The sequence below is a fragment of the Pelophylax lessonae genome (assembly GCF_965119305.1).
Source record: "Pelophylax lessonae genome assembly, chromosome: 4".
NCBI classification, from domain to species: domain Eukaryota; kingdom Metazoa; phylum Chordata; class Amphibia; order Anura; family Ranidae; genus Pelophylax; species Pelophylax lessonae.
The window spans coordinates 497,820,173-497,846,655 of record NC_138771.1 but is presented as its reverse complement, the minus strand read 5'-3'; the positions used below and the strand labels follow the sequence as shown (position 1 = coordinate 497,846,655).

Below are 26,483 nucleotides of genomic sequence, written 5' to 3'. Positions count from 1 at the left end.
ATCGCCAGGACATGAGTCTCGGCCCAAGACAGAATGTCGGACACCTCCCGGGCCGCACGAGCACTCCTGGTGCCCCCCTGGTGGTTGATGTAAGCCACCGCGGTAGCATTGTCCGTCTGTACGTGAACAGGCAAGCCCTGGAGACGTTCCGACCACTGGAAGAGACAGATTTTTATCGCTCGTAGCTCCAGTACATTTATCGGGAGGGAAAACTCCTCCTCCGCCCAAGTGCCCTGGGAAGACAGGTTGCCCAGGACTCCATCCCAGCCAGACAGGCTGGCATCCGTGGTAACCACTGTCCACACCAACGGACGGAAGGACTTGCCCTCAGTCACCGACTGGGACTGAATCCACCAAAGAAGAGTCAATCTGGTCTGGCGACCAAGGACTGAGGCAGTCTGTCCCACCTGGCCAGAATCTCCGTCTGGAGAGCCCGCGTGTGGAACTGAGCAAAGGGAATCGCCTCGAAGGCCGATACCATCAACCCCAGGCCCCGCATACAGGTCCTGAGTGACGAGGACGGATTGTCCCTGAGGGACCTGAGTTCGTCCCGCAAAGTCCGGAGCATGTCCTCCGGCAAGAACACCTTCGCCTGAGCGGAGTCCAGAATCATTCCCAGATAGGGAAGACGCAGCGATGGAGACAACGTCGATTTCTGAACGTTGATAGTCCATCCGAACTCCTGAAGCGTCTGTACCGTGATGGACAGATCGCACACTAGGTCCTGGCTGGCACGCGATCTCAGAAGCAGATCGTCCAGGTAACCCAAGACCGCAATGCCCTGAGCCCTCAGTAAGCCCAGAACCAGCGCCAGCACTCTGGTAAACACCCTTGGTGCCGAAGCGAGACCGAAAGGTAACGCCACAAACTGGTAGTGATCGTCTGCGATAGCAAACCGAAGGTACCGCTGATGACCCTCGAAAATGGGGATGTGCAGGTACGCATCCTTCAGATCTATCGAGACCAGGAATTCCCCTGGACTTAAGGAAACCACCACCGAACGGAGAGACTCCATACAGAACTTCAGAACCCGCACGAAGCGGTTCAGCGCTTTCAGGTCCAGAATAGGGCGCACTTTGCCCTCCTTTCTGGGCACAGTGAACGGATTCGAATAAAACCCCTGAAATCTGTCCCGATGAGGCACCGGGACAATCACCCCCTGAGCAAGAAGGTCCTGCACCGCTTGGTGCAAGTCCTGCAAACGCCCCGGAAGCAGATGAAGATTGGAGGGAAAGAATCTGTCCGCCGGCCTGGAAAGGAATTCGATCTTGTAACCTGATCGAACAATTTCCTGGACCCACCTGTCCGAGATCCGGAGCAGCCAAGGCTGGAGGAAACCACGCAAACGTCCCCCCACCTCAGAAACGGGTGAGGGCGCCCCTTCAGGCAGAGGCGGAGTGTCCCGCCGAGCCGGCAGTGCCGGTCTTCTGCTTACCCGCCCAGGGTTTCTTCTGGTTGCCCTGGGCCTTGAAGGGCTTGCCCTTGGATAGGTTCCGAAAGGCATGAAAGGACCCCTGAGTGGATCTAGGCGCAGAACCCCGCTTGCCTCGGAAAGACTTGTTCTTCGGGTTCTGGGGTAGCATAGTGCTCTTGCCCCCCGTGACGCCTTTCACCAGGGTATCCAACGCCTCGCCAAAAAGGCGAGAGCCAGCATAGGGAAAATCAGCAACAGTTTTCCGCGAGGACTGGTCGGCCGACCAGCTCTTCAGCCATATCAGTCGCCGGTTAAGTACCGCGACACTCGAGAGGCGAGCCACCAAGGGAGCCTCATTCAGGGCAGCATCACACAAATACATGACCCCTTGGTGGATCTGATCCACCATTTCCAGGCGGGCAGGCGGCACGTCATCAGACACTAGGTTGCTTCTAAGCACCTTAATCCAGTCAGTCACCGCCTGAACCACCATAACGGACGCGAAAACGGGTTTGAGCAACGAACCCGCCACCGTATAGGAATGGCGGGCTAGAGACTCCAACCGCCGATCCGTGGGATCCCGGAAAACCGGGGTATCCTCAGTAGGAACCAAGGTAGCCTTGTTCAGCACGGCCACAGTGTGATCTACCTGTGGAGGCACACACCATCGCGATTCCGTAGCTGGCGCAAAAGGATAAAGCAATTTGAACCGACTAGGTACCAGGAATGGACGTTTTAACGTGCGCCACATTTCATTAACAGTGTAATGAAATTCAGCTGGGCAGGGAAAAACCTGCACAGACTTGCGGGCTCTGTGCGTCCCAAATGAGGACACAACGCCCGGAGGATTGGGCTCATCCTCCAAATGTAAGATATCCTTAACCGAAATAATCAGCTCATCCATGGTCGCCCGTTCTTCAGGTGACCCCGGGGAGGATGTATCAACACCCTCCACCTCAGCCTCCCCCTCAGAAGCCGGGGGGTCTAAGGATGAGCGGGACCCTGAAAAGGGCACGCTCGCAGCAGCAGCAACCGCAGCAGCAGCAGCCATATCCCCATCTGAATCAGAAAAGAGAGACAGCCTGGGCCGTTTTCTCGCAGCCCGTTCAGACATCAGCATTTCCATATTTGCCACTAAAGTCGCAACTACAGCAGCCAGATCAGGTCGCAGCGGGGCCACAGGAGAACTGGGGCTCCCCACTAAAGCTGGAGGAAACTTGCTTTCCTGAGAATCCATGGCTCAAGATATAAAAAAACTACAGTGCAAATAAGTAGTGTACTGTCCCCTTAAATAGCGCTGCGGAGTGCGCAGCCCACCGCTACTGTCACAGCTATGAAGACCCCCAAAAGGAGAAAGAAACTGAGCCAGAAGCAGTATACAGAAGGAGACTGAGAGAGATGAACTGCAGAGCCCGCAGATCGTTGCTACCTGTGTCCTTGCTGCTTGAGAGGAAAAGGAAATGCTGCTGGAGGGGGCTGGCCCTAAGCCAGACCCCAGGGAAAATGGCTGCCCCATAGGGATGCTTCACCAAGATGGCCGCCGACATGCGGACGAACCGATCGTTCTATCGCCCCTAAAATGGCGGCGGATAGCGCCAAAGCGATCTGTATACTCGCCCCAGAGGGGCCATACAGTGTGCATAGCAGAAACATGGCGGACCGCGCAAATTTTCCCCCGCAGCGGTCGCCGCACAACACACAAGTCTGTACCCCCAAACATGCACCTAAGGTGACACAGGGACAGGGACCCCCAGCAAACATACATATCTGCACAAAACGATCGCACAGGGAGTCACACAGGCACAGACATGAGGACACACAGCAACACAGACTGCCACCCCAGACAGAGGCCCCACACAGAAAAGTACTTACCTGTACCCGATGGCGTGGGGAGCCTCCATGCACGGATAAACCTCTGTCCTCCTCTGACAGGGAGTGCCGTGAGCCAGGGACATGACGCTGCAGCCCCGCAGACGAGTCCTGTGAGGTAGCCACCTCACGGCTGCATCCCTGCAGTGAACAGGGACGGGTCGTTCTTAATGCCAGGGCGAACCATAGCTGAACGCTCAATGGCGGGCTGGGGGTCCATCTGACCCTCTGTGCCCTGGGGAACCAGGGCGGTCAGTCCGAATCCCAGCACCGCATGATCCATCTTCATCCGAAGAATAAACTAACACTAAAGCTGACAAAATAAACAGCTAGTAAAGTGAGAGAAAAAAACTGACATTTAAAAAGAAAATCAAATAAAAGATTTAGAAAGGCTGAGACTGAAGCCCCAGCACAAGGTAGCCTGAACTATTCCTGATGCTAGGAAAACTAAAACTGAGTTGGGAGTGGTGATGCAGGGGGGGTATTGACCAGATGGGACAGCCCCCGTGGTTGTGTATATGCTAATGCCTTTTGTCTTTTGACTAAGTCTATATGCCTAGCTATTCCTACGGATAGGTGGACAATACCCAATAGTGATGACTTAGAGGAGGCGGCGACTGTCGGAGGACGTAAGAGAAATTGATTTTTTCGTCACTAGCTTCATGTTGAAGGACAATTCCCAACGAATTAGAATTAAGATCGTTAATGAAACAATCAAGAGACAACCTGTCGCCATCCCACAGGAGGAGGACGTCATCTATGTAACGCCGCCAAAGAACCAATTCGGGTCTTGGCCAGCTATAGATGACGTCCTCCTCCCATTTGGCCATAAACAAATTGGCCATGCTCGGTGCATATTTGGCACCCATGGCGACTTTTCTCTTTTGCAAGAAAAAGGAGCCGCCGAACCAGAAATAATTGTGTCGCATGGCAAAAGTGAGCAGAGAAAGGATAAACTCCCTTTGTATCGAAACAAGGGAGCTGTCTCTCTCTAAAAAAGTTTGAACAGCATGATGTCCATGCTCATGCGAGATAATTGTATATAGAGCGAAGAGCGAACTTAACATAACATAAAAATTGATAATTAAGAGTCAGATGTCATCACTGTCAGCAAGGACGGATTCATAGCTAAAACTGACACAGGGGACACTAAAACCTAACTTCATAAAAATGTCAACACAATATGTGCAATTTAAATATACCGTATTTATCTGCGTATAACACGCACTTATTCCTCCTAAAAAAGGAGGAAAAAGCAGCAGTGCGTGTTATACGCCGATATGAAAAAAAAAAAACACCAGGAAGCAGCGCCGAGAGCAGAAGGGGCGGGCCGGCCGAGGAGAAGGAAGGACGAGCTGTCATAAGAGGAGAAGGGGGCTGGCCGGGCCGAGGAGAAGGGAGAACGAGCGAGCGCAGTCATCGGAAGTCCCGCCTATGACAGACGTCAAACGTCTCGGCAGAGGAGGCGGGACTTCCGATGACTGCGCTCGCTCGTTCTCCCTTCTCCTCGGCCCGGCCCGCCCCCTTCTGCTCTTATGACAGCTCGTCCTTCCTTCTCCTCGGTCGGCCCGCCCCTTCTGCTCTCGGTGCTGCTTCCCGGATTTTTTTAAAAACAGATTCGGATAGTTCACTGCTGATGAGGCTGCATAATATATGGACAGACACTGCTGATGAGGCTGCATATAGGGACAGACACTGCTGATGAGGCTGCATATAGGGACAGACACTGCTGATAAAGCTGCATATAGGGACAGACACTGCTGATGAGGCTGCATATAGGGACAGACACTGCTGATGAGGCTGCATATAGGGACAGACACTGCTGATGAGGCTGCATATAGGGACAGACACTGCTGATGAGGCTGCATATAGGGACAGACACTGCTGATGAGGCTGCATATAGGGACAGACACTGCTGATGAGGCTGCATATAGGGACAGACACTGCTGATGAGGCTGCATATTTGGACAGACACTGCTGATGAGGCTGCATATTTGGAGAGACACTGCTGATGAGGCTGCATATAGGGACAGACACTGCTGATGAGGCTGCATATAGGGACAGACACTGCTGATGAGGCTGCATATAGGGACAGACACTGCTGATGAGGCTGCATATAGGGACAGACACTGCTGATGAGGCTGCATATAGGGACAGACACTGCTGATGAGGCTGCATATTGGGACAGACACTGCTTTTGAGGCTGCATATATGGACAGACACTGCTGATGAGGCTGCATATAGGGACAGACACTGCTGAGGAGGCTGCATATAGGGACAGACACTGCTGAGGAGGCTGCATATTTGGACAGACACTGCTGATGAGGCTGCATATTTGGACAGACACTGCTGATGAGGCTGCATATAGGGACAGACACTGCTGATGAGGCTGCATATTTGGACAGACACTGCTGATGAGGCTGCATATAGGGACAGACACTGCTGATGAGGCTGCATATAGGGACAGACACTGCTGATGAGGCTGCATATTGGGACAGACACTGCTTTTGAGGCTGCATATATGGACAGACACTGCTGATGAGGCTGCATATAGGGACAGACACTGCTGATGAGGCTGCATATAGGGACAGACACTGCTGATGAGGCTGCATATTTGGACAGACACTGCTGATGAGGCTGCATATAGGGACAGACACTGCGGATGAGGCTGCATATAGGGACAGACACTGCTGATGAGGCTGCATATTGGGACAGACATTGCTGATGAGGCTGAATATATGGACACTGCTGATGAGGCTGCATTCATGGGCACTGGTGAGATGTAATTTGATTTAAAAAAAAAAATGTTCAAAGCGGTTTATTTTAAATTTAAGATTTTTTCCTGAAATTTCTCTCCAAATATTGAAGTGCGTGTTATACGCCGGCGCGTGTTATACGCCGATAAATACGGTACATACCTATACACGAATATTGAAATATATAAATATATTAAAAGATATATCACTAAAACCTCAAATCAACTATTGTTAATGTAGCAGTTCACATCCCATTCAATATTCATTCCCCATGGAGCTTAAGTCTTCATGTTAAAAATCCATCCATCCAAGGTCTACCAAGTTTGTAATCCACTATCTAGTTGGCTGCCTTCACTAATATATTCATATTTATGTATTTATACATGTTTTTATTGATTGTATATTGTGTTTAGCTGTCCGAGCGCAGATAATATCCCCCTTTTTTTACCTACTGTTGTCTGATTACTTATATCTGCTGCTGGACGTTGCAATGGACATCTTCTCCTATAGGAGTAAATATGTCATTGATGCCAGTGATGTCTTCAATGATTTGGAAGAGCCTTCCGTGACGGACTTGGGGGGGGACCTTCCTTAGAGTGAAGAACATCATGACGTCTGAGATTCATACAAAATGGGACATTGCCCTTCTTGATAAATATCTCGAATTGGGTATGGTCCCTCGTAGCCTCAGGTGGGAAATTAGCCCACAGGAGGACGAAAAGGATGTTTCTGTCTGGGCCAAATACTTCAATGATGCTGGACTAAATATGCTTAGATTTTGAATTAGTAGAAAAAAAGTCAAACTTATCAGATTGGACGAGGAGATTTCAGCTCTCAAAACCTCTATGGCCTCTTCAACTGAGAGTTTAGAATTTGTTAATAGATCCAATGCCCTAAAAAAGGTCCTTGAAAAGGAAGAATTGGATCAAAAAGCAAAAAAGAAAAAGAAATATCTTAGGGACTTGGGTGACTATAAGTCTAACCTTGTCTTTAAGTGGCAGAAAAAACAGGACCTGGTTCAGACGGAAGCATTGAGTCAACCAACTGCATCGGTCCCTGTTTCTCTTTCCCAGTCTGCATTTCCCACTGTTTCATCACCCCGTACACCCCGTACATCTATTCAGCGTGAATGGACACAAGTCTCAGGGAGGGGTAGAGGACGTGGTAAAGCAAAAAGGGGAAAAGGTGCTAGACCTCCCAATAATCCCCAATATTCAGGTTATCAACATAATGGTTACCATCAGGACCATGGTGATTATCACCAGGGCCATAATAATTAAGGCTCACCACGAAGGGAAGACAGATCATCATATAATCGTTTTGCCCCTTTAGATCGGGAAAATGATTATTATGATGAAAGATATATCACTAATCACCCACAGTACACTAACCAATGGAATGGTGGTGGACGGGGGTTTCAACAACAAAGAACGCAAGGGGATTTTCACAATCCCGACCAAAACAGGACAGAAGACAAAGAGAGGGACCAGAGGGGGGAAGAGGACCAGGCAAAAAAAGAAAAATGCACTGAGGGATACAGGGATTTTTAACCTTAGTTCTGCCACCCTCACTGATAATGAAAAGTTGGTCCTTGGACATGGCTTAAAATATGCCCCTACCAAACCTTTGGATAGGTTTGTTTTTTTTATGGATGTGCACAAGTACATCCGTAAAATAAATATAAAATGGTACGTTATGTCTAATCCCATCAGAGACAATTGACTTGTCAATAGCGGCATTAGACTTTCTGGACTTTCTAATGCCTCACTTTTCAACCCTCCTGGTTTTGTGGCCCCCTCTATTGGGGTTTTTAAAGAATTAGTCCTTAAGGATGTAGAGGCTTTGCAGATTAGGAAGGACAGAAATGAGCTACGGTTCAATGAGGGCCTAAAATCCCTCAAAAAAAGAAACAATATTGTAGTCAGACCCGCTGATAAGGGGGGGGGGATTGTCGTCCTGGATAAGTCTTCTTACTATACGAAGATGACCAGGTTGCTCTCGGACGCTGACACCTACAGCCCACTCCCTTATAATCCCACCACCAAGTTTAAAAAGGATTTGACTGCCTTGATTGATCAAGGCTATCAGGATCACATCCTTAATAAGAAGGAGAGATCGTTTCTGGTTCCAGTTGCTCCAAGGGAGCCCGTTCTATATTATCTCCCAAAGGTACATAAGGATCCCCTCAATCCACAGGGGCGTCCGATAGTAAGCGGAATAGACTCCGTTACTAGTAGAATTGGGAGGTATATAGACGGGTACCTACAACCACTTGTCACCAATACCCCATCTTACCTGAGGGATTCCACGCAGGTTTTGAACTTATTGGACCAGATAGCGTGGAAGGAGGGATATTTGCTGGCTACAGCGGATGTCACTTCGCTCTATACAATTATCTCGCATGAGCATGGACATCATGCTGTTCAAACTTTTTTTAGACAGAGATAGCTCCCTTGTTTCGATACAAAGGGAGTTTATCCTTTCTCTGCTCACTTTTGCCATGCGACACAATTATTTCTGGTTCGGCGGCTCCTTTTTCTTGCAAAAGAGAGGAGTCGCCATGGGTGCCAAATATGCACCGAGCATGGCCAATGTGTTTATGGCCAAATGGGAGGAGGACGTCATCTATAGCCGGCCAAGACCCGAATTGGTTCTTTGGCGGCGTTACATAGATGACGTCGTCCTCCTGTGGGATGGCGACAGGTTGTCTCTTGATTGTTTCATTAACGATCTTAATTCTAATTCGTTGGGAATTGTCCTTCAACATGAAGCTAGTGACGAAAAAATCAATTTTCTTGATCTAACAATTGAAATCAAGGATGGTGCAGTTGTGACGAGCACTTTCTTCAAACCTACTGACTGTAATGGGTACATCGAGCAGGGGAGCTGCCATCACCCCTCCTGGTTGAGCTTGGTACCTAGGAGTCAGTTCTTGCGCCTCCGCCGCAACTGCACCAACAAGGATAACTACCTTAGTCAGGCTCTCTAACACTGAAGGACAAGTTCCTTGATAAGGGATATTTCGAGGCAAATTTTAATGTGGTGCTTCATGAAGTGGGGAACATTGATAGGTCTACTCTACTACAGAAGAAACCTAAGGTACAGGCAGACCCTAATCGTTTTGGTTTTTCCTTTATCACCACGTATTCAAAGCAGTTTGGGGATGTTAAGCGTATTTTCAGGAAGCATTGGAAGGTTCTCCAAAATGATAAAGTGCTGGGTCCCCAGCTCCCTGATGTTCCCCCGGTGGTTTTCAGAGGGGTAGAACCTTTGCGTCTTCAGATTGCTCCGAACGTTTTGGATAAACCAGAACAGTTACCTTTTTTCCATACTCTAACAGGCTTCTACCCATGTAGAAGGTGTTCAGTATGTAAGGTTAATTCCCATATTGGTAGAAAATTTTGTGAAGTTTCAACTACAGCCACTTCTAAAATACATCCCATTAAACCCTTCATTGGCTGTTCTTCCAACAAATGTGGTTTACCTTCTGCAATGTCCGCCAGTACATTGGCCGCACAAAGAGGATATTAAAAACATTAGGAAGGGTTTCCCCAACCATAGTGTTTCGAGACATTATGCTAATTGTCATGATAAAAGTCCTGTTGGTACAAAAATTTGGGGAATTGACAAATTCACTCCCCATTGGAGAGGTAGCCATATTCACCGTGAGATTTCCCGTTTGGAAACCCGATGGATTTTTAACATGAAGACTTACGCTCCATGGGGAATGAATATTGAATGGGATGTGAACTGCTACAATAACAATAGTTGATTTGAGGTTTTAGTGATACATCTTTTAAAATATTTATATATTTCAATATTCGTGTATAGGTATGTGTATTTTAAATTGCACATATTGTGTTGACATTTTTTATGAAGTTAGGTTTTAGTGTCCCCTGTGTCAGTTTTAGCTATGAATCCGTCCTTGCTGACAGTGATGACATCTGACTCTTAATTATCAATTTTTATGTTATGTTAAGTTGTTTATATGTCTATATTTAATATGCATTGGTATGGTTGGTTTTATACTTTTTTGCAATTTAATATAGGTTCTATGACGGTGGTGTGCTATGTGTTCCGCTCGATCTTTATGTCCGGGTTCCTGGGATGTTCATTTGTTAATGGTGGTCCGCAGGATATCCGGTGTTTGGATGCAGACAGAGGTGCGCCTGGATTGCATCTATTTCTGGTTTCCGGGATCTACCTGTGTTTGTTTACTATCTCGGAACATCCGGTTTATGGATAGGGTCGAATGGAACGCATAAGCGGGTTGTTCCGCTTTCATCACTTCCGGTCAAATCATTTATATGCGTGCTGTTGTTCTAGCCAGGTCCGCCTCTGATGATGTCAATTACTCTGACCATACGCGTCAGGCGACCTGGGAACCAGCAGCACGCCTCATACACCGCAGTTTTCTACCATTGATATGCTCGATTTTATTCGCAACTCTGTGAGTACGATTCTTTTGATCTAATAAATGTTGATCCATGCAATCTGTACTATTGTCCTCCTTTTTTGTCCAGGTGCATTGGAGTCATGATTTTATGAAACAAACCTTGTGGCTTATCACTTCCTGGTTATACAGTTTGAGTCTAATCATCGCCCCCTATTTATCAGTATCTGGTAAGCAGATGGTGTATATATCACGACTGGGTGTTGGCTCCTTTTCACCTGCACAACTGGGAATTGGGGTCTTGTCTCCACTTTTCCTCCTCCAATCTATTGGACATATTGGACTTTTTATTTTATTTGATGTTTTATCTAGTGTACCTCTTTTTATAAATTACTTTGGATGTTTAGGCTTTGCACAAAGCGAGGGCAAAACAATATTTCATTGAGGTGGAAGGCACACACCCTTAGGGAGAAAAGACTTGTTGGGTCGCAGAACAACCTTATCCCTATGAACAACCAGGTAAGGCGAACAGCAGGACAGAGCCGCCAATTCAGACACTCTGTGAGCAGAAGTGATAGCCACCAGAAAAGCAACTTTCTGGGACAACACAGGCAGAAGTATGTCTCTGATGTTTTCAAAGGGAGGTCGTTGCAAAACGGACAAAACCAGATTCAAATCCCACAGAGGCAAAGGAGCCCTCCATGGAGGAGCCAATTGATGCACCACTTGAATAAAGGTGCGAATCAGGGAATTAGTCGCCAAGGGACGCTGGAAGAAAATGGCCAAGGCCGACACCTGACCTTTAATCATGCCCAGCGCCAAATGCTGTTCCACACCTTTCTGCAAGAAGGCTAGGACCCTCGCCCCTGAAAAGGAGCGAGGATGCAACCCTTTTGACTCCAGGCAATGTACGCCTTCCAGGTACGATGAAAAATGTTCCTGGAGGTAGCCTTCCGAGCTCTCAGCAAGATAGGAATAACAGCATCAGAGAGACCTCTGTCTCTCAACACCTGGCCTTCAACCGCCATGCCGTTAAAGCCAGAGACCGTAAGGCAGGGTGGAAGATCAGCCCTTGAGAAAAGAGATCCTCTCTCAGAGGTTGCCGCCAGGGAGGCTCGACGATCATCTTGACGAGGTCTGCGTACCAAGACCGACGAGGCCAGTCTGGGGCCACCAGAATCACTTGAACCTGTTCCAGCGCTAACCTGCGGAGGAACCTGGACAATAGTTGAATCGGGGGAAAGGCATAAATCAGCTGATACTGGTGTCAAGGCACCAACACGTCCAAGGCGTCTGCCAGAGGATCTCGAGCCCTGGCCACGAACCTTTCCTCCTTTTTTGTTGAGACGAGACGTGAACAGATCCACGTTCCGGAGTCCCCCACCGGGCACACAGGACCCGAAAACGCCTCCGGATGCAGGGACCATTCCCCCTGATCCAAGGACAGACAACTAAGATAGTCCACCTGCCAGTTCTCCACTCCAGGAATGTTAACAGCAGAGATAGCTGGAACAGGCTCCTCGGCCCAAGACAGAATCTCGGCCATTTCCTTGGCCGCCCGGGCACTCCTGGTGCCCCCTTGGTCATTATGTAAGCCACAGCTGTGGCATTGTCGGATTGAACCCGAACCGGGTGACCGCGCAACTGAGTCGCCCAATGGAGCAGACAAAGCTTTATCGCCCTGAGCTCCAGGACATTTATCGGCAAGGATTCCTCCGACAACCACATCCCCTGGGCACAAAGAGTGTCCAGTACTCCATCCCAGCCCGTCGGGCTGGCATCCGTGGTGATCACAGTCCACAACAGAGGCAGAAAGGACTTGCCCTGGTTCAGAGTGGGTGACAGAAGCCACCAGGAAAGCTCCGTCCTCGTGAGACGGCTCAAACACACCATCCTGTCCAAGGACTGGGGATCCCTGTTCCATTTGACAAAAATCTCTGCTTGCAGAGTCCTTGGGTGAAACTGGGCAAACAGGATTGCCTCGAAAGACGAAACCATCAGCCCCAGGGACCTCATGCAGGTCTGCAGGAAGGAGAGATCGTTGTACCTGAGGGACCTGATCTCGCCCTGCAAAGTCCAAAGTTGTTCCTCCGGAAGAAAAACCTTCTCTTGAGCGGAGTCCAGGACCATTCCCAGATATTGCAGACGTACTGACGGAGTCAGTGCCGACTTCTGGAAGTTGATGGTCCACCCGAACTCCTAGAGCGTCTGAACCGTGACCGTCAGATCGCCCGACAGAGAGGCACACGAGCTCGCCCTCAACAAGAGATCATCCAGATAACCGAGGACCGCAATCCCCTTCTTGCACAGCAGAGCCAGTATTGGGGCCAAAACCTTGGTGAAGACCCTGGAAGCTGAACCTAGACCAAAGGGTAATGCCACCAATTGAAAGTGCTCCTCTGCCACTGCGAAGCGGAGATACCGCTGATGACCTTCGTAGACAGGGATGTGCAGATACGCAACCTTTAACCGGTTGCCGACTGCTCACAGTATATTTACTGCGGCAGTCAGCCCCGCCCAGGCAGAGTGACGTAGGTCTACGTCGCTCGCCTGTCACTCCTTTTAGAGCCAATAGCGGGCGAGCGCGCGCCCGCTGAGGCGCGCGCCCGCTGAGGCTCGTTCACAGAGGAGTGCGGGCGTGTGACCAGCGGACCCAATGTCCGCCGGTCACACTACGATCGCCGGTACAGCGGGAGAAAGACAGAGCGGCTTATGTAAACAAGCCGCCTGTCATTCTCCCCTGTGTAAAAATGAAGATCAGACGGTTCTACTATGTAGAACCGTTGATCTTTGTTTTTACACTAGGAGACCTGTCCCCCTACAGTTAGAATCACGCCCCTAGGACACACTTAACCCCTCCCTGTCCAATACAGTTAACCCCTTCCCTGCCAGTGTCATTTTTGCAGTAACAGTGCATATATATAGCACTGATTACTGCAGTAATGTCACTGGTACCCCCAAAAGTGTCAAAAATGTCAGTCAAGGGTCCGATCTGTCCGCCGCAATGTCGCAGTACCGCAAAAAAAATAGCAGATCGCCGCCATTACTCGTTAAAAAAAAAACACCAAAAATGACAAAAATCTTTCCCTTTGTTAGTAAACTCGATAACTTTTGCGCAAACCAATCAAAATACGCTTTATGCGATTTTTTTTACCAAACATATGTAGCGTAAAACAATTTGGCCGAAATTGTTAAAAAATTTAGATTTTTACATTTTTTTGGGGGAATTTCATATAAAAAAAGTGAAAAATATTGTTATTTTTGCAAAAATTACGCTTTTTTTGTTTATAGCGCATGATCAAAAAATCGCACAGGTGATCAAATACCACCAAAAGAAAGCTCTGTTTGTGGGAAAAAAAGGACGTGAAACTCGTTTAGGTACAGCATCGCACGACCGCGCAATTGTCCGTCAAAGTCACGCAGTAAAAAATCGCAAAAAACCCCCTGGTCAGGAAGGGGGTAAAATCTTCCGGGGCTTAAGTGGTTAAATCGATGGAGGCCAGAAAATCCCCTTAACTTAAAGACGCCACCACCGACCGGATGGATTCCATCCAAAACTTCTGCACCCACACAAAGCGGTTCAGTGACTTGAGGTCCAGAATCGGACGAACCTTGCCCTCCTTCCTGGGCACTGTGAACAGATTTGAATAAAACCAGCAAAATCTCTCCCGCTGTGGAACCGGGACAATAATGCCATGCGCAAGATGATCTTGTACTGCCCCCTTGAGAGCTGTCAGGCGATCGGGAGACAGATGGAGATTTGATGGAAAGAACCTGTCTGCGGGGCGAGGTCGAAATTCGATCTTGTAAACTGAACGAATCATTTTGTGAACCCATTTGTCCTTAATTAGGGACAACCAGGGTTCCTGAAAGTAACGCAGACATCCCCCCACCCCTTAAACGGGTGAGGGCGTCCTTTCATTCGGAAGAAGACTGGGCGACAGCACCAGACTGACCGGCCTTGGGCTTACCAGACTAGGGCTTCTTGTGACCGCCGGAGGCCTTGAAGGATTTTCCTTTTTCCTGCGCCCCTGAGGAAGGAAAGGGCCCCTGATGAGCCTTGAAGGAAGGACCCCGCCGCGTGCGGGGCGATTTACCACTTTGTGGATTGGGGCAGGAGGGTACTCTTACCTCCTGTGAGACCCTTGACAATCTCATCCAAGGAGTCCCCAAAAAGACGTTCCCCTAAATAGGGGATATCAGAAATGGCCTTTTTAGAGGCATGGCCTGCCGACCAGCTCTTTAGCCACACCATGCGGCAGAGGGAATCCCCCACCGCAGACAATCTTGCGACCAGGGGAGCCTCGTCCAGGGCCGCGTCACACAGATACACCATGGCCTGGGCCATTTGGTCCGTGAGCTCAATGAGATTCGGAGGAACCGACTCAGCCACCAAGTTGCGCCTAAGCACCTTAATCCATTCCGTAACCATCTGAGAGACCAGCGCGGAAGCGAACACTGGCTCGAGGAGTAAACCCGCCACCAAGTACTTGGTGGCGGGAAAGTGACTCCACGCACCTATCCATCGGGTCTTAAAACACCGGGGAGTCCTCCACTGGAACCACGTGGATTTATTCAACCTGGAAACAGTGTGGTCCACTTTGGGTGACACCGTTCAGCGATTGGAAACAGGGTCCGCAAAGGGGTAACGGCGCTGAAAACGCTTAGGCACCGCCAGCACATGCTTAACCACTTACCGCATATCGACGTATATTTACGTCGGCAGACTTTGCGGGGGAATACCGGCATGATGCCTCTAGCTAGAGGCACCATCTCGGTACTGTGGTTAACAGGAAATGGTCGGCTTTCCGTCGGTAATGACCGATGCGGCTCGGGAGCTGCTCGATCGTTACCCGGGTGAGCGGGAGAGGACGTCCCCCCCCCCTCCCGCCGCCTTCCGTGACTTTGCTCGGGGCTCCCGTCCCACCGGGAGCCCCGAGCACCCAGATGGCATGTCCGCCGGCTGGATGGAGTCCCGATTAATGGCAGAAACGGCTTTGATCGGGTCTTCGATGACGTAACACGGAGGCGGCATCCATGACGTCACTTCCGGGTTACTGTGCTGCAAAAAGCGGCAAATTTAAAAAACGGCTGTATGCAAAAACGCCGTTTTCGTCGTTTTGCATACATGGAAGTGACCCTCGATCCCTCCATAAAGAGTACCTGTCACTACTTATTGGTGTCACAAGGGATGTATGTTTACATTGCTTGTGACAGCAATAAAAGTGATCAGATTTTTTTTTTTTTTTTTTAAACCTGTAATAAAGTTAAAAAAATAAAATAAATAGGAAAAAAAAATAATAATTTTAGCCGCCCCCGTCACCGTTAGCTCGCACACAAAAAAAAATGTATACGGAAGTCGAGCCGCGAATGAAATCGCTGTTCAAACCCCACATGTGAGGTATCGCCGCGATCGCCAGAGAGTGGGCAATAATTTAAAATAGGGCTGGGGCTTAAGTGGTTAATGCAACGCCACTGTTCGTTCATGATATTGTGAAACTCCTTGAGGCAGGGGAAAACCTGACCAGACTTCTGGGCTTTGCGGAACCCGAAGGAAACCAGCTTACCTGACAGGGTGGGCTCATCATCAATATTGAAAGTCTCCCTAACGCAGAGAACAAGTGCTTCAACCAAAGCGCGTGCCCACCCTGCAGAGGAGGATGACTCCTCCTTCTCCCCATCTGAGTGTGCAGACATGGATCCCTCAGGGAGGGCAATGTCCGTGGCAACCATGTCAGGCTCTGAATCAAAAGACAGAGAGCATCGCCGTTTTTGAACATTACCTTGTGACATCATGAGATCAACTTTGGACCCCAAAGTTTCAATGGCTGCAGATAAAATAAGCTAGTGAAGGTGATCCAGGGTTGATGCGTCCCGGCGAAGAAAAAAATTCCCCGAAGGCTCGTCCCCATCCATCGGGGCATCGTTGTGGCGAGGCATGGGCGGACCACAACCTGCGCACGCTAGTTGGTCAGGCTGGGGTACCATAAGGATCTAGATTATCCAGTGCGAAGCCCAGCACGTCTGTCGCTTGTAGTTCTCAAGGAGGATCCCCCTGACTAGCTAGCGTTGCTGAGTGAGAAAATAAAAGAAAACATTTTCAAAGAAAAAATTAAAAACTTAGACCGGAGTCCCAGCAAGGTATTCTAGGTCCTACTCATGAGCTAGGCAGCGAGAAAACTGATTAGTAAGCTCTAAGTGTCTGAGGGTAAGGTCTAGAGGGACAGCCCTAAGGTGTGTCTAGTTAAAGCTTTTTAATGAAGTTTCACTACCTAGCCTGCTCCTGCATAGGGTGCCATTACCCAATAGTGATGAAACTTGGAAGAGGCTGCGTCTGTCAGAGGACGTAAGAGAAAGAGAAAATATTGTGCCTGGAGTTAATATGAACAGTGCCTAAAAAAATAAAATAAAAACAAAACAGGACAAGGTACAAGCTTGGTCTGATCATGGAAATGAACTACCTTTAGCTGGACTTTGACAAATGCACACACTCCAACATAGAACTTTCCATTACTCAGGTCCACAAAATCTGAAAAGAAAACATAAATTAGTGCAAAAGATCTATGCTCTCGCTTTGAATTATTTAGCACTACAACAGGGTTATGTTTCAATGGTTCAATAAAGCTGAAAGCATTCTACTATGTGCAAATGGCATTGTCTTTTGCAGTACATGCATATCTATTCTGTTGTATTTTCATGTTATTAGCAAATGGAAGCTAACAGTCTTAACCCTTTTACAGAAGCTGACAGGACAGCTGGTTTTGGTCACAGCTGAGGTTCCCATCCAGTACTGGAAGATGCCATCCTCTAACTTGCAGAAGTGGTGCTACATCTGGAAAAAAGCAAATCTCTACATTAGGGATGCACCGAATAATCGGCGGCCGAACATTATTCGGCCGAAAATAGAAAAAATAGCACTTTCGGTGTTCGGCCGAATAAGTCAAAAGGCCGAATAATTTTGTGCCGAATAATAGGGCTGAACGATAGTCGATATGATATTGACTATCGTTCTGTGGCCGTAGGCGATATTTACAGGGGGAAGGGACTCGGAGGAGGACAGGAGGACTCACAGACTTCCGTGTTAGGCAGGGGAAGCCGGGACACTTCAGCGGTGAGCATACATACATTACTCACTCGTGCACTGCAGCCCGCCCCACACATTCAGTGAGTCTTACTCTCCTCCCTAGTTTTTTCAATGGCACATTCGGCATGATTAGCTGCACAGCGAACCAATCACGCGTGCCTGCACAACTGATTGGTTCCGCTGTGCCGCTACTCACGGCGTGATTGGCTTCCTGAATGTGCCATTGAAAAAACTAGGGAGGAGAGTAAGACTCACTGAATGTGTGGGGCGGGCTGCAGTGCACGAGTGAGTAATGTATGTATGCGGCTGTGCTCCTTTCCAGGCTACTACTAGTCCACCTCCAGCCTCCTACTACCACCACTATGAGAGACTGTCTGTCACTGTATAATCTGATCGAGTCCACACTGACACTGACTGACTGTCACTGAGTAATTGATGTTACCACATTAACCCTGACCTGCCCAGTGCCCTGTATCTGCAATTAAAATTTACAATGCTGCCTGCATGCTTCCTGATTTCCATTCCCAGCATCCTTCCAAATCCCTACAGTGTCACTAACATTAACCCTATGGTACAAGGCTGCAGTGTGCACTGAATCCCATTCCCTACAGTAACATTTAGGGAGAGAGAGAGACATGAGAGGACAAGAGAGAGTGAGAGGACAAGAGAGAGAGAGAGAGAGAGAGAGAGACACGAGAGGACAAGAGAGAGGACAAAAAATTGGCAAAATAAATGGAAAAAATTCAAAACACCGCGTTCGGTATTCGGCCTTAGGCCAAACATTTTATTATTATTCGGCTTCGGCCAAGAATTTCATTTCGGTGCATCCCTACTCTACATAATTAAACACAATGGAAGACATTTTTTTACTTCAGTTTTACAGCAAGGTGATGCTCAGAAGAAGCATTGCAAATGATTATTAGACTGATATCTAATAATCACGTATTATAATAAATATAATAAATTAATAATATAAATGAATCAAACAGTTTGATTTGAAATTTCTCTGTTGCTGTTCTAAAATAGCTGTAAAATGGATGTGACAATAAAAAAAAAAAAAAAAAAAAAAAAAAAAAAAATCACCCATGTGTGAATTAGGACCGAAGCAGTTTTAGAATTAGGCACGTTTGAGATAAAATTTATCATCTACCATATACCAAATCTGTTAAACTGTCGTGGCTCCCTATCCAGAACTGGGATCATAAATACACGCACAAAAAACTGTTGCTAATCATTAGGCAGCACGATTTTCAATAAATGTGCATCTAGTTTTGCCACTAATTTGCCAGATAAGTGTCCCTCTCAGAGCGGCTATTTCTCAGGAGTAATGCAATGTCAACTGGCAGCACTGGATGGAAGCCGTCGCTAGGCCAAGTAAGAGCATCATTTATAAACTCAATTTACTTAGCACTAATAAGAATATGGAATTGAGTCAATTACTTATGAACACAGAACATGAAAGTGGCCATCCAGCCGACTATAATGAGGGGTACACAAGGGTCCAAAATTGGCCATAAACTTCCAGTTCGGCAGGAACTGTCTGACTTTCGGCCCCATTTGTGCAGCTCTCTGTCTGACAGAAGTCGGTCTCACAACCAGCTACTGTCAAACGGGCAAGCTAGAAAACCGGCATCCAATCAGCGCTGGCAGACAATGGCTGCCAGGGCTGATTGGTGTAACCTGGCAGGGCAGTCCCTCTGTCAGAACACAATTGCACTGCAGGGGAGATCGCTTTACTAACATCGCTTGTGTTAGTACAACAATCTGTCAGTTTTTTCGTTCAGCCTGCTGGTTGACCGTGAAAAAAATTTATAGTGTGTACCAAGCTTAAAGAGGTTGTAAACCCACTTGTATAACTTTTACCTATAGGTAAGCCTATATTAAGGCTTACCTATAGGTGCTATAAATATCTCCCAAACTTGCACCGTTTAGGAGATATTTACAGTGCAAACTGCCGATGACGTCATCGGCGCAGGCGCTCTGAGGGAACGGCCACCCGTGCCGTTCCTTCAGAGCTCAGTGCCGTGAACGGCGGCTCCCGCGCCCATGCGCGGGAGTGATGTAATCGCGCCTCCGGCCCATCAAATGGCCGGAGGACGCGAACCCGGAAGCAGGACATGTCGCCGTCCTGTCGCTGAGGTGGCGGCACGGCGGGGGCTTCGTTTTAAGGTAAGTACTACATAATGAGCTAGTATGCGATGCATACTAGCTCATTATGCCTTTCTCTTTACAGGGCTTTTTTTTCTCATTTTTTTTTTTCGACTTTACTTCCTCTTTAAGGCTTCATTCAGGTTATTACCCATGTGTTTCTAGGAGAAACATTCCTGCTCTATGATACTTACCTATAGATACGTTAAAACGCGTATGCGTTCAGAATGATGATTTAGACCCCGGGTCATCAATAGGCGGACTCTGGGTCGCATCTGGACCCAGACGCACTTAGATCTGGACCAGGGTGGTCTGTGCTGAAGCTGCCTATTCCTTTTATCACTGCTTGCTAGATCACCGGCCGCCCGGCGTCTAGCAACCAGTGGCATCACACGCCCGCCGCCCAGCATTCACAGCAAAGGAGGAACGTATTCCTCCTTGCGTCTAAGCAACCCCGCCGCGCTTCATTCCGGGAGTTGAATTCCCCCGTAGTAGTCTGTGGACACATGTAGCTGAGGGAAGCCGGGCTTCGGCGGCAGGCGGTGAAGAGACATCTACTCAGGGCACTGTGTAGCCACAATGAGAGACTGCACCTATCAAATTCAAGCTGTGATGTCGGGAATGGGTGGGACTGCTACCCAGACCCGCCCCCTGTGTTAAGCAACACGTGCATAGGGAAGAAGGAGAAGGAAGATATGGCAGCCAGCAACAGAAAGGTATTTTAGAAAGGTAATCATGTGGAAGATGGGGGACCTTTGGGGAAGATGAGGGCAGAGGAGAGGTGTGTGTGTTGCAGAGGTTGTAGCAGCAGGGAAGAGGTGCAGTACAGAGGCATTTACGTACATTCGCTACTATGGACAGCTTGGTATGGCAGTAGTCCCGATTTTTAACATTGGCCTCAATGAGAAATCTTGGTCAGCTTGGTATATCACTACTCCCAGTTTTTAACATTGGCCTCAATTTTAAATCTTGGTCAGCTTGGTATGGCACAGCTCCCTGTCTAACAAAGGTGTCACCTTTCACACTAAGGTCTACCAAATTTGTGTATAGTTCAAAAGTTTTGGGGAATGCCTTTTTTTTGTTGTTGGCTTTCTGTATTTGGAATTTGATGGTCACTTTTCCGGACCTCGAACTGAATGGAAAATTGGTAAGTGGACCTTTCAATTTTATATTTGAGTACCCCTGATTTAGACATTTATTTTACGCGCTTACAAATGCGTATGCATAAGTTTATACGCATAGGGGGCATGTTCTTAGACACAGATTTTTGTCATTCTGTATTACAGGTCTGAATGCGGTGTATGCTTGGGCACCTGTGTGAATGACTTCATTGAAAATAATAAAGCTGCATTAAGATCCATAATTAACAAAAAACTTGTATATGCGCTTTTTACGGTGGTGTGAATGAAACCTAAGCAGCCCATTTTTGACGATAATAAACCAATGTATAAAACTAAAAGATATTACAGGCATATTTGGTGAGATATCAAACAGCTAGGGTCCTTGGTGCAGATGTTTGGGGAGTCAGGTCAGCATATATGCAGCTATCAGACGATCACCCACTGTAACCTAAACAATAGGATGATATTTGACTTGCCTGTGAATTCCATATCTTAGAGTACAGTTCAAAACACAGGCTAAATATTCATAGACCCTTGGTTATAAGCTTATGCTTTCAGGTGATTGGACACTGGCACAGCTTTTGGAGACAAGGCCCGCTAAGCATCCTCCATATAAGTCTACACCATTCTGCGAGTCCTCAGTTTTGTATCAAGCAGCACACAGTAACCCAGGATTAGAAGGAAAGGTGACCTTACAGTTCTCTACTGCAAAATATGGAATTTACAGGTAAGTCAAAATTCTTATTCTAATTGTAGAGTACAGGACACAGGCTGAATATTCATAGAGCCGGGGACATTCCAACGCAGAAAATGAGAGGGGTGTGCAAAAACCAGGCAAACAAAACTGTGCCAAAGGGCCCAACAACAAAAACAAGGGTCAACAAACCCCAACTTCAAATTGCCACAGCTAGAACCTTGCATCTGAAAGCTGCAATCACAGGTGACTGGAATTCTACCTGATAAAACTTTGAAAAGATACAGTATCTCACAAAAGTGAATACACCCCTCACATTTTTGTAAATATTTTATTATATCTTTTCATGTGACAACACTGAAGAAATTACACTTTGCTACAATGTTAAGTAGTGAGTGTACAGCTTGTATAACAGTGTAAATTTGCTGTCCTCTCAAAATAACTCAACACACAGCCATTAATGTCTAAACTGCTGGCAACAAAAGTGAGTACACCGCTAAAGTGAAATGTCCAAAATGGGCCCAAATTACCAATATTTTGTGTGGCCACCATTATTTTCCAGCACTGCCTTAATCCTCTTGGGCATTGCCGTTCACCAGAGCTTCACAGGTTGCCACTGGAGTCCTCTTCCACTCCTCCATGATGACATCACAGAGCTGGTAGATGTTAGAGACCTTGCGCTCCTCCACCTTCCGCTTGAGGATGCCCCACAATTTCTCAATAGGGTTTAAGTCTGAAGACATGCTTGGCTAGTTCATCACCTTTACTCTCAGCTTCTTTAGCAAGGCAGTGGTCGACGTCTTGGAGGTGACACACTTGTCTTTGAACTCCTCATCTGGTTGCCACCACACACGCTTGACACCATCTGAACCAAATACGTTTTATCTTGGTCTCATCAGACCACAGGACATGGTTCTAGTAATCCATGTCCTTAGTCTGCTCGTCTTCAGCAAACTGTTTGCGGGCTTTCTTGTGCATCATCTTTAGAAGAGGCTTCCTTCTGGGACGACAGTCATGCAGACCAATTTGATGCAGTGTACGGCGTATGGTCTGAGCACTGACAGCCTGACCCCCCCCACCCCTTCAACCCTGTGGCAGCACAAATACGTCTATTTCCCAAAGACAACCTCTACATATGACGCTGAGCATGTGCACTCAACTTCTTTGGTCGACCTTGGCAAGGCCTGTTCTGAGAGGAACCTGTCCTGTTAAACCGCTGTATGGTCTTGGCCACCGTGCTGCAGCTCAGTTTCAGGGTCTTGGCAATCTTCTTATAGTCTAGGCTAGGGCTGCACGATATTGGGGAAAAAAGTACATTGCGATATTTTGTTTTTACTGATATATATCGCAATATTTCTCCCGGACAGTCTCCAGAGGAGCGATCAGTGAGCAGAGCTCAGCTCTCCACCAGGGGATCCGCCACACTTGTAGAACTTCTCCCGCCCGGACAGCCCAAGCCTTGTGTCGGAGCCGGAGTGTAGAGGAAGCGGGCTGAGTGAAGTGTCCCCCCAGCAGTAGTACGGTAGCAGCCTTTGTCCCCTGGTGCTCCTCCGCCATGCTCCGGACGTCTCTCCCCCCCTCTCCTGCTGCTTTGCACTGTAGCATTCTGCAGCCTCTCCGCCGCCATGCAATCCAGCTCTGCCTCAGTCTCCAGCTGACCATTACTCCGCCCTGCTCCGCCCATTGTCTCTCCATTGAATCTATTTACAAAATATTACAGCCTGATCCCGCCCCCGATGCAGCCAGGAGAGACAATGGACGGAGCAGGGCGGAGTAATGGTCGGCTGGATACTAGAGGCAGAGCGGGGAGGGCTGGATTGCATTGGGCTGGAGGGGCGGAGTTCCGATCACAGCCGAAAGCAAAACGGATGTGTCGGCTGCCAGCACTGTGGGTCCTCCTCCTCCCCCCGAGTCCCAACTTCTCCCTGCCTATGCTAAATATCACGTCTTCGGCGATATGAATATCGCCCACCCCCGCAGAACGATAGTCGATATCACATCGACTATCGTTCAGCCCTAGTCTAGGCCATCTTCATGTAGAGCAAAAATTCTTTTTTTCAAATCCTCAGAGTTATTTGCCATAAGGTGCCATGTTGAACTTTCAGCGACCAGTATGAGAGAGTGAGAGCGATAACAACAAATTTAACACACCTGCTCCCCATTCACACCTGAGACCTTGTAACACTAACGAGTCACATGACACTGGGGAGGGAAAATGGCTAATTGGGCCAAATTTGCACTTAGGGGTGTACTCACTTTTGTTGCTCGCGGTTTAGACATCAATGGCTGTGTGTTGAGTTATTTTGAGGGGACAGCAAATTTACACTGTAAATAATAGGAGTAAGAATATAAAAACCCACTCAACCCAGCGCTAATATAATAGAAATTCTAAAAACAAAGCAGCCGCTATAAAAATCAAATGATATCAAAAAGGTGTATAATGAGAAACGGAGGAAGCTCATATACACTAGCAGCGCTAATTATATTAACTTATGTAAACAATACCTCAAAAAAAAGGTTATAAAATTAAACATCAAAACAATTAATTCTCTGTATATGATGTCCATGCAAAGTGAGTATTGTCCGTAAATGTTAGGTGATACAGTTCATATACTGAGTGGGTTCCTGGAGTGCAAGCCCATGAACACCCAATGGTGCTTCCTGTTAAGGTGGACCACCGTCACCACACCTCAAAGTAAGTGCCCCCCTAGGTAGTAAAAACTCACCACAGGATGGCAAAAGGGACGCCTTATATGGGATGTATTTCACAATGTGGTAAACGAATTCCAGGTAATACCTCTCCGGATTAACCAAAATCTGATATATAATCAGGACTTCCGTTCAGCATAGACTGCACCAGACACCACAGGATGGCAAAAGGGACGCCTTATATGGGATGTATTCCACAATGTGGTAAACGAATTCCAGGTAATACCTCTCCGGATTAACCAAAATCTGATATATAATCAGGACTTCCGTTCAGCATAGACTGCACCAGACACCTCAGATCTGGGACTCTCCTTCCTCACTCACACACACAGGGACCCTCAATCAGGGTGGGTGTCTAGCTTGCTCGCTCCTCTAAGTGACCGAGTCAGAGTCTTCCTCTCTTCTTCACACTGCAGTCTACTACTGCAGCATGCGACGATCTCCTTAATTTTATAACCTTTTTTTTGAGGTATTGTTTACATAAGTTAATATAATTAGCGCTGCTAGTGTATATGAGCTTCCTCCGTTTCTCATTATACACCTTTTTGATAGCAAATTTACACTGTTATACAAGCTGTACACTCACTACTTTACATTGTAGCAAAGTGTCATTTCTTCAGTGTTGTCACATGAAAAGATATAATAAAATATTTACATAAATGTGAGGGGTGTACTCACTTTTTTGAGATACTGTATGAACAGAGGACCTGGTGGTGGCCTTGCAAAACTTATACCGGAATGCCCAGTAAATATCCACTGACCTGGTGGATTGGGCGTGAAAAAGCTTAGGGGAATAGCTTTGTCTTTTGGCTTGAAAGCACTGGTGATGAGCTGTCTTATCCATCTAGCAATGGTCGACTTGGAAGCAAGATACCCTTGTTAAGTCCTGAGGGTAGGAGAAATAGCGAGTCTGTCTTTTCATAGAAGCTATTGTTTTGAAGTAAACTGATTCGCTCTGACTATATCCAGGCAGTAAAGACCAACTTCCTTGGGTGTTTAGGAGCAGGGCACAAGAATGGCAGGACTTGGTCTTCATTAAGGTGGAAGAAAGATACCAATTTAGGATGAAAAGGTGGTCTTGGGCATAAGACTACCTTTCTTTTTGAAGAACGAGGAGTGGCTCGGTGATGAACTAGGAGTGCAGAGAGATCATACTGAGGCAAATCAAAAGGGACCCAAAATACAGAGTAATCATTGGGGTATTCTGGTGTACTGAAAAAGTGCAAGATAACAGTAAGGTATGGCCAGAGAGACTCAGCATGACCACAGAAGGAAAACAAGGTGCAACAGGGCTTGACAAATTTGTTTTAAATCTAACAGCCAGCTAAAATAGTTAGAAGCCACCTTTCAACAGATAAAAAATAAAATTTTGATTTATTTTGGGGCCGGGTGGCTGTCACATTCGGTTGCGATGCTGTTGGTTGGGACAGCTTTCTCACGGTGTGGTTTCAGGGGATGCATGTCCCTTTGGGGCTCTCTGGGGTTTGGGAAATTCACACTTAGGGTTGTTGTGGTGGAACTTTGGTGTGTGTTGTGGTGTGTAGCATGCTGTGTGGGTTTGACTCTGCTCACCTCCCTGCTTGTCTCTCGTGCCACCCACGGGGGGGGGGGGGGGGGGAGGGGACTAGCGAGGAAGGGGAGGGATAGACCACAGTGCGCAGATTGGCTGGTGCCGAGAGGGAAGGTGGAGTGTGAAGCAGCCTTTCCACACAGCGGAAGCGGGTCTTTGGGGGGGAGGGGGGGGTGAAGAGTGCCAGAGTTTTTTTTTGCTTTGTTTTTGGATGTTCACTTTTTCAACACAACCTGGTGTATTTTACTTTTCTACCCCAGTGGCTTGCCTTCAATTCAGGCCACTTTCTTTTCTAACATTTTCTCCTTATCTCCATTTTTATTTATCTTGGCTCATTTTCTTTTGCCTTTACTCACACTTTTTGTGTCCACATCCAGCCCCTATTCACTGTTTTTCCTTTCTTTTTTTTTTTCAAATCACTGCTCACCTATGCACTTACAATGTAGCACTCGCTATGTCTTTCTCTCGTCTTCATTGCTGGCTTTGGGATCTTACTTCAGTCTTCCAACACCTGTCATTGTCTTACTACTATATATTATATATCTTTTTGTTGTATATATTATTATACCAATCTTACTTTATTTGTAGAAACAATATTGGATGGGCAATTGAGGGGACTGTTGTCCTGCCAGTGACAATGGGTTCTATACTGCCTTTTTATCCTTTAACCCCATGTGCGCTTGATATGGCTCCCTCAGCTCCCGGGCTAGACGGTTCTAGAGTAC

At 47.5% G+C, this 26,483-nt stretch overlaps 1 protein-coding gene across 1 annotated transcript in view; it reads right to left on the bottom strand.

Moving 5' to 3' along the window:
* Positions 1-26,483, bottom strand: part of RAD52 (RAD52 homolog, DNA repair protein) — a 343,169-nt gene that overhangs the window by 185,001 nt on the left and 131,685 nt on the right. The window contains exon 4 of the mRNA XM_082255747.1: positions 16,894-16,961. Within this exon, the coding sequence (XP_082111873.1) occupies positions 16,894-16,961 (68 nt within the window). The remainder of the gene's footprint in view (positions 1-16,893; positions 16,962-26,483) is intronic.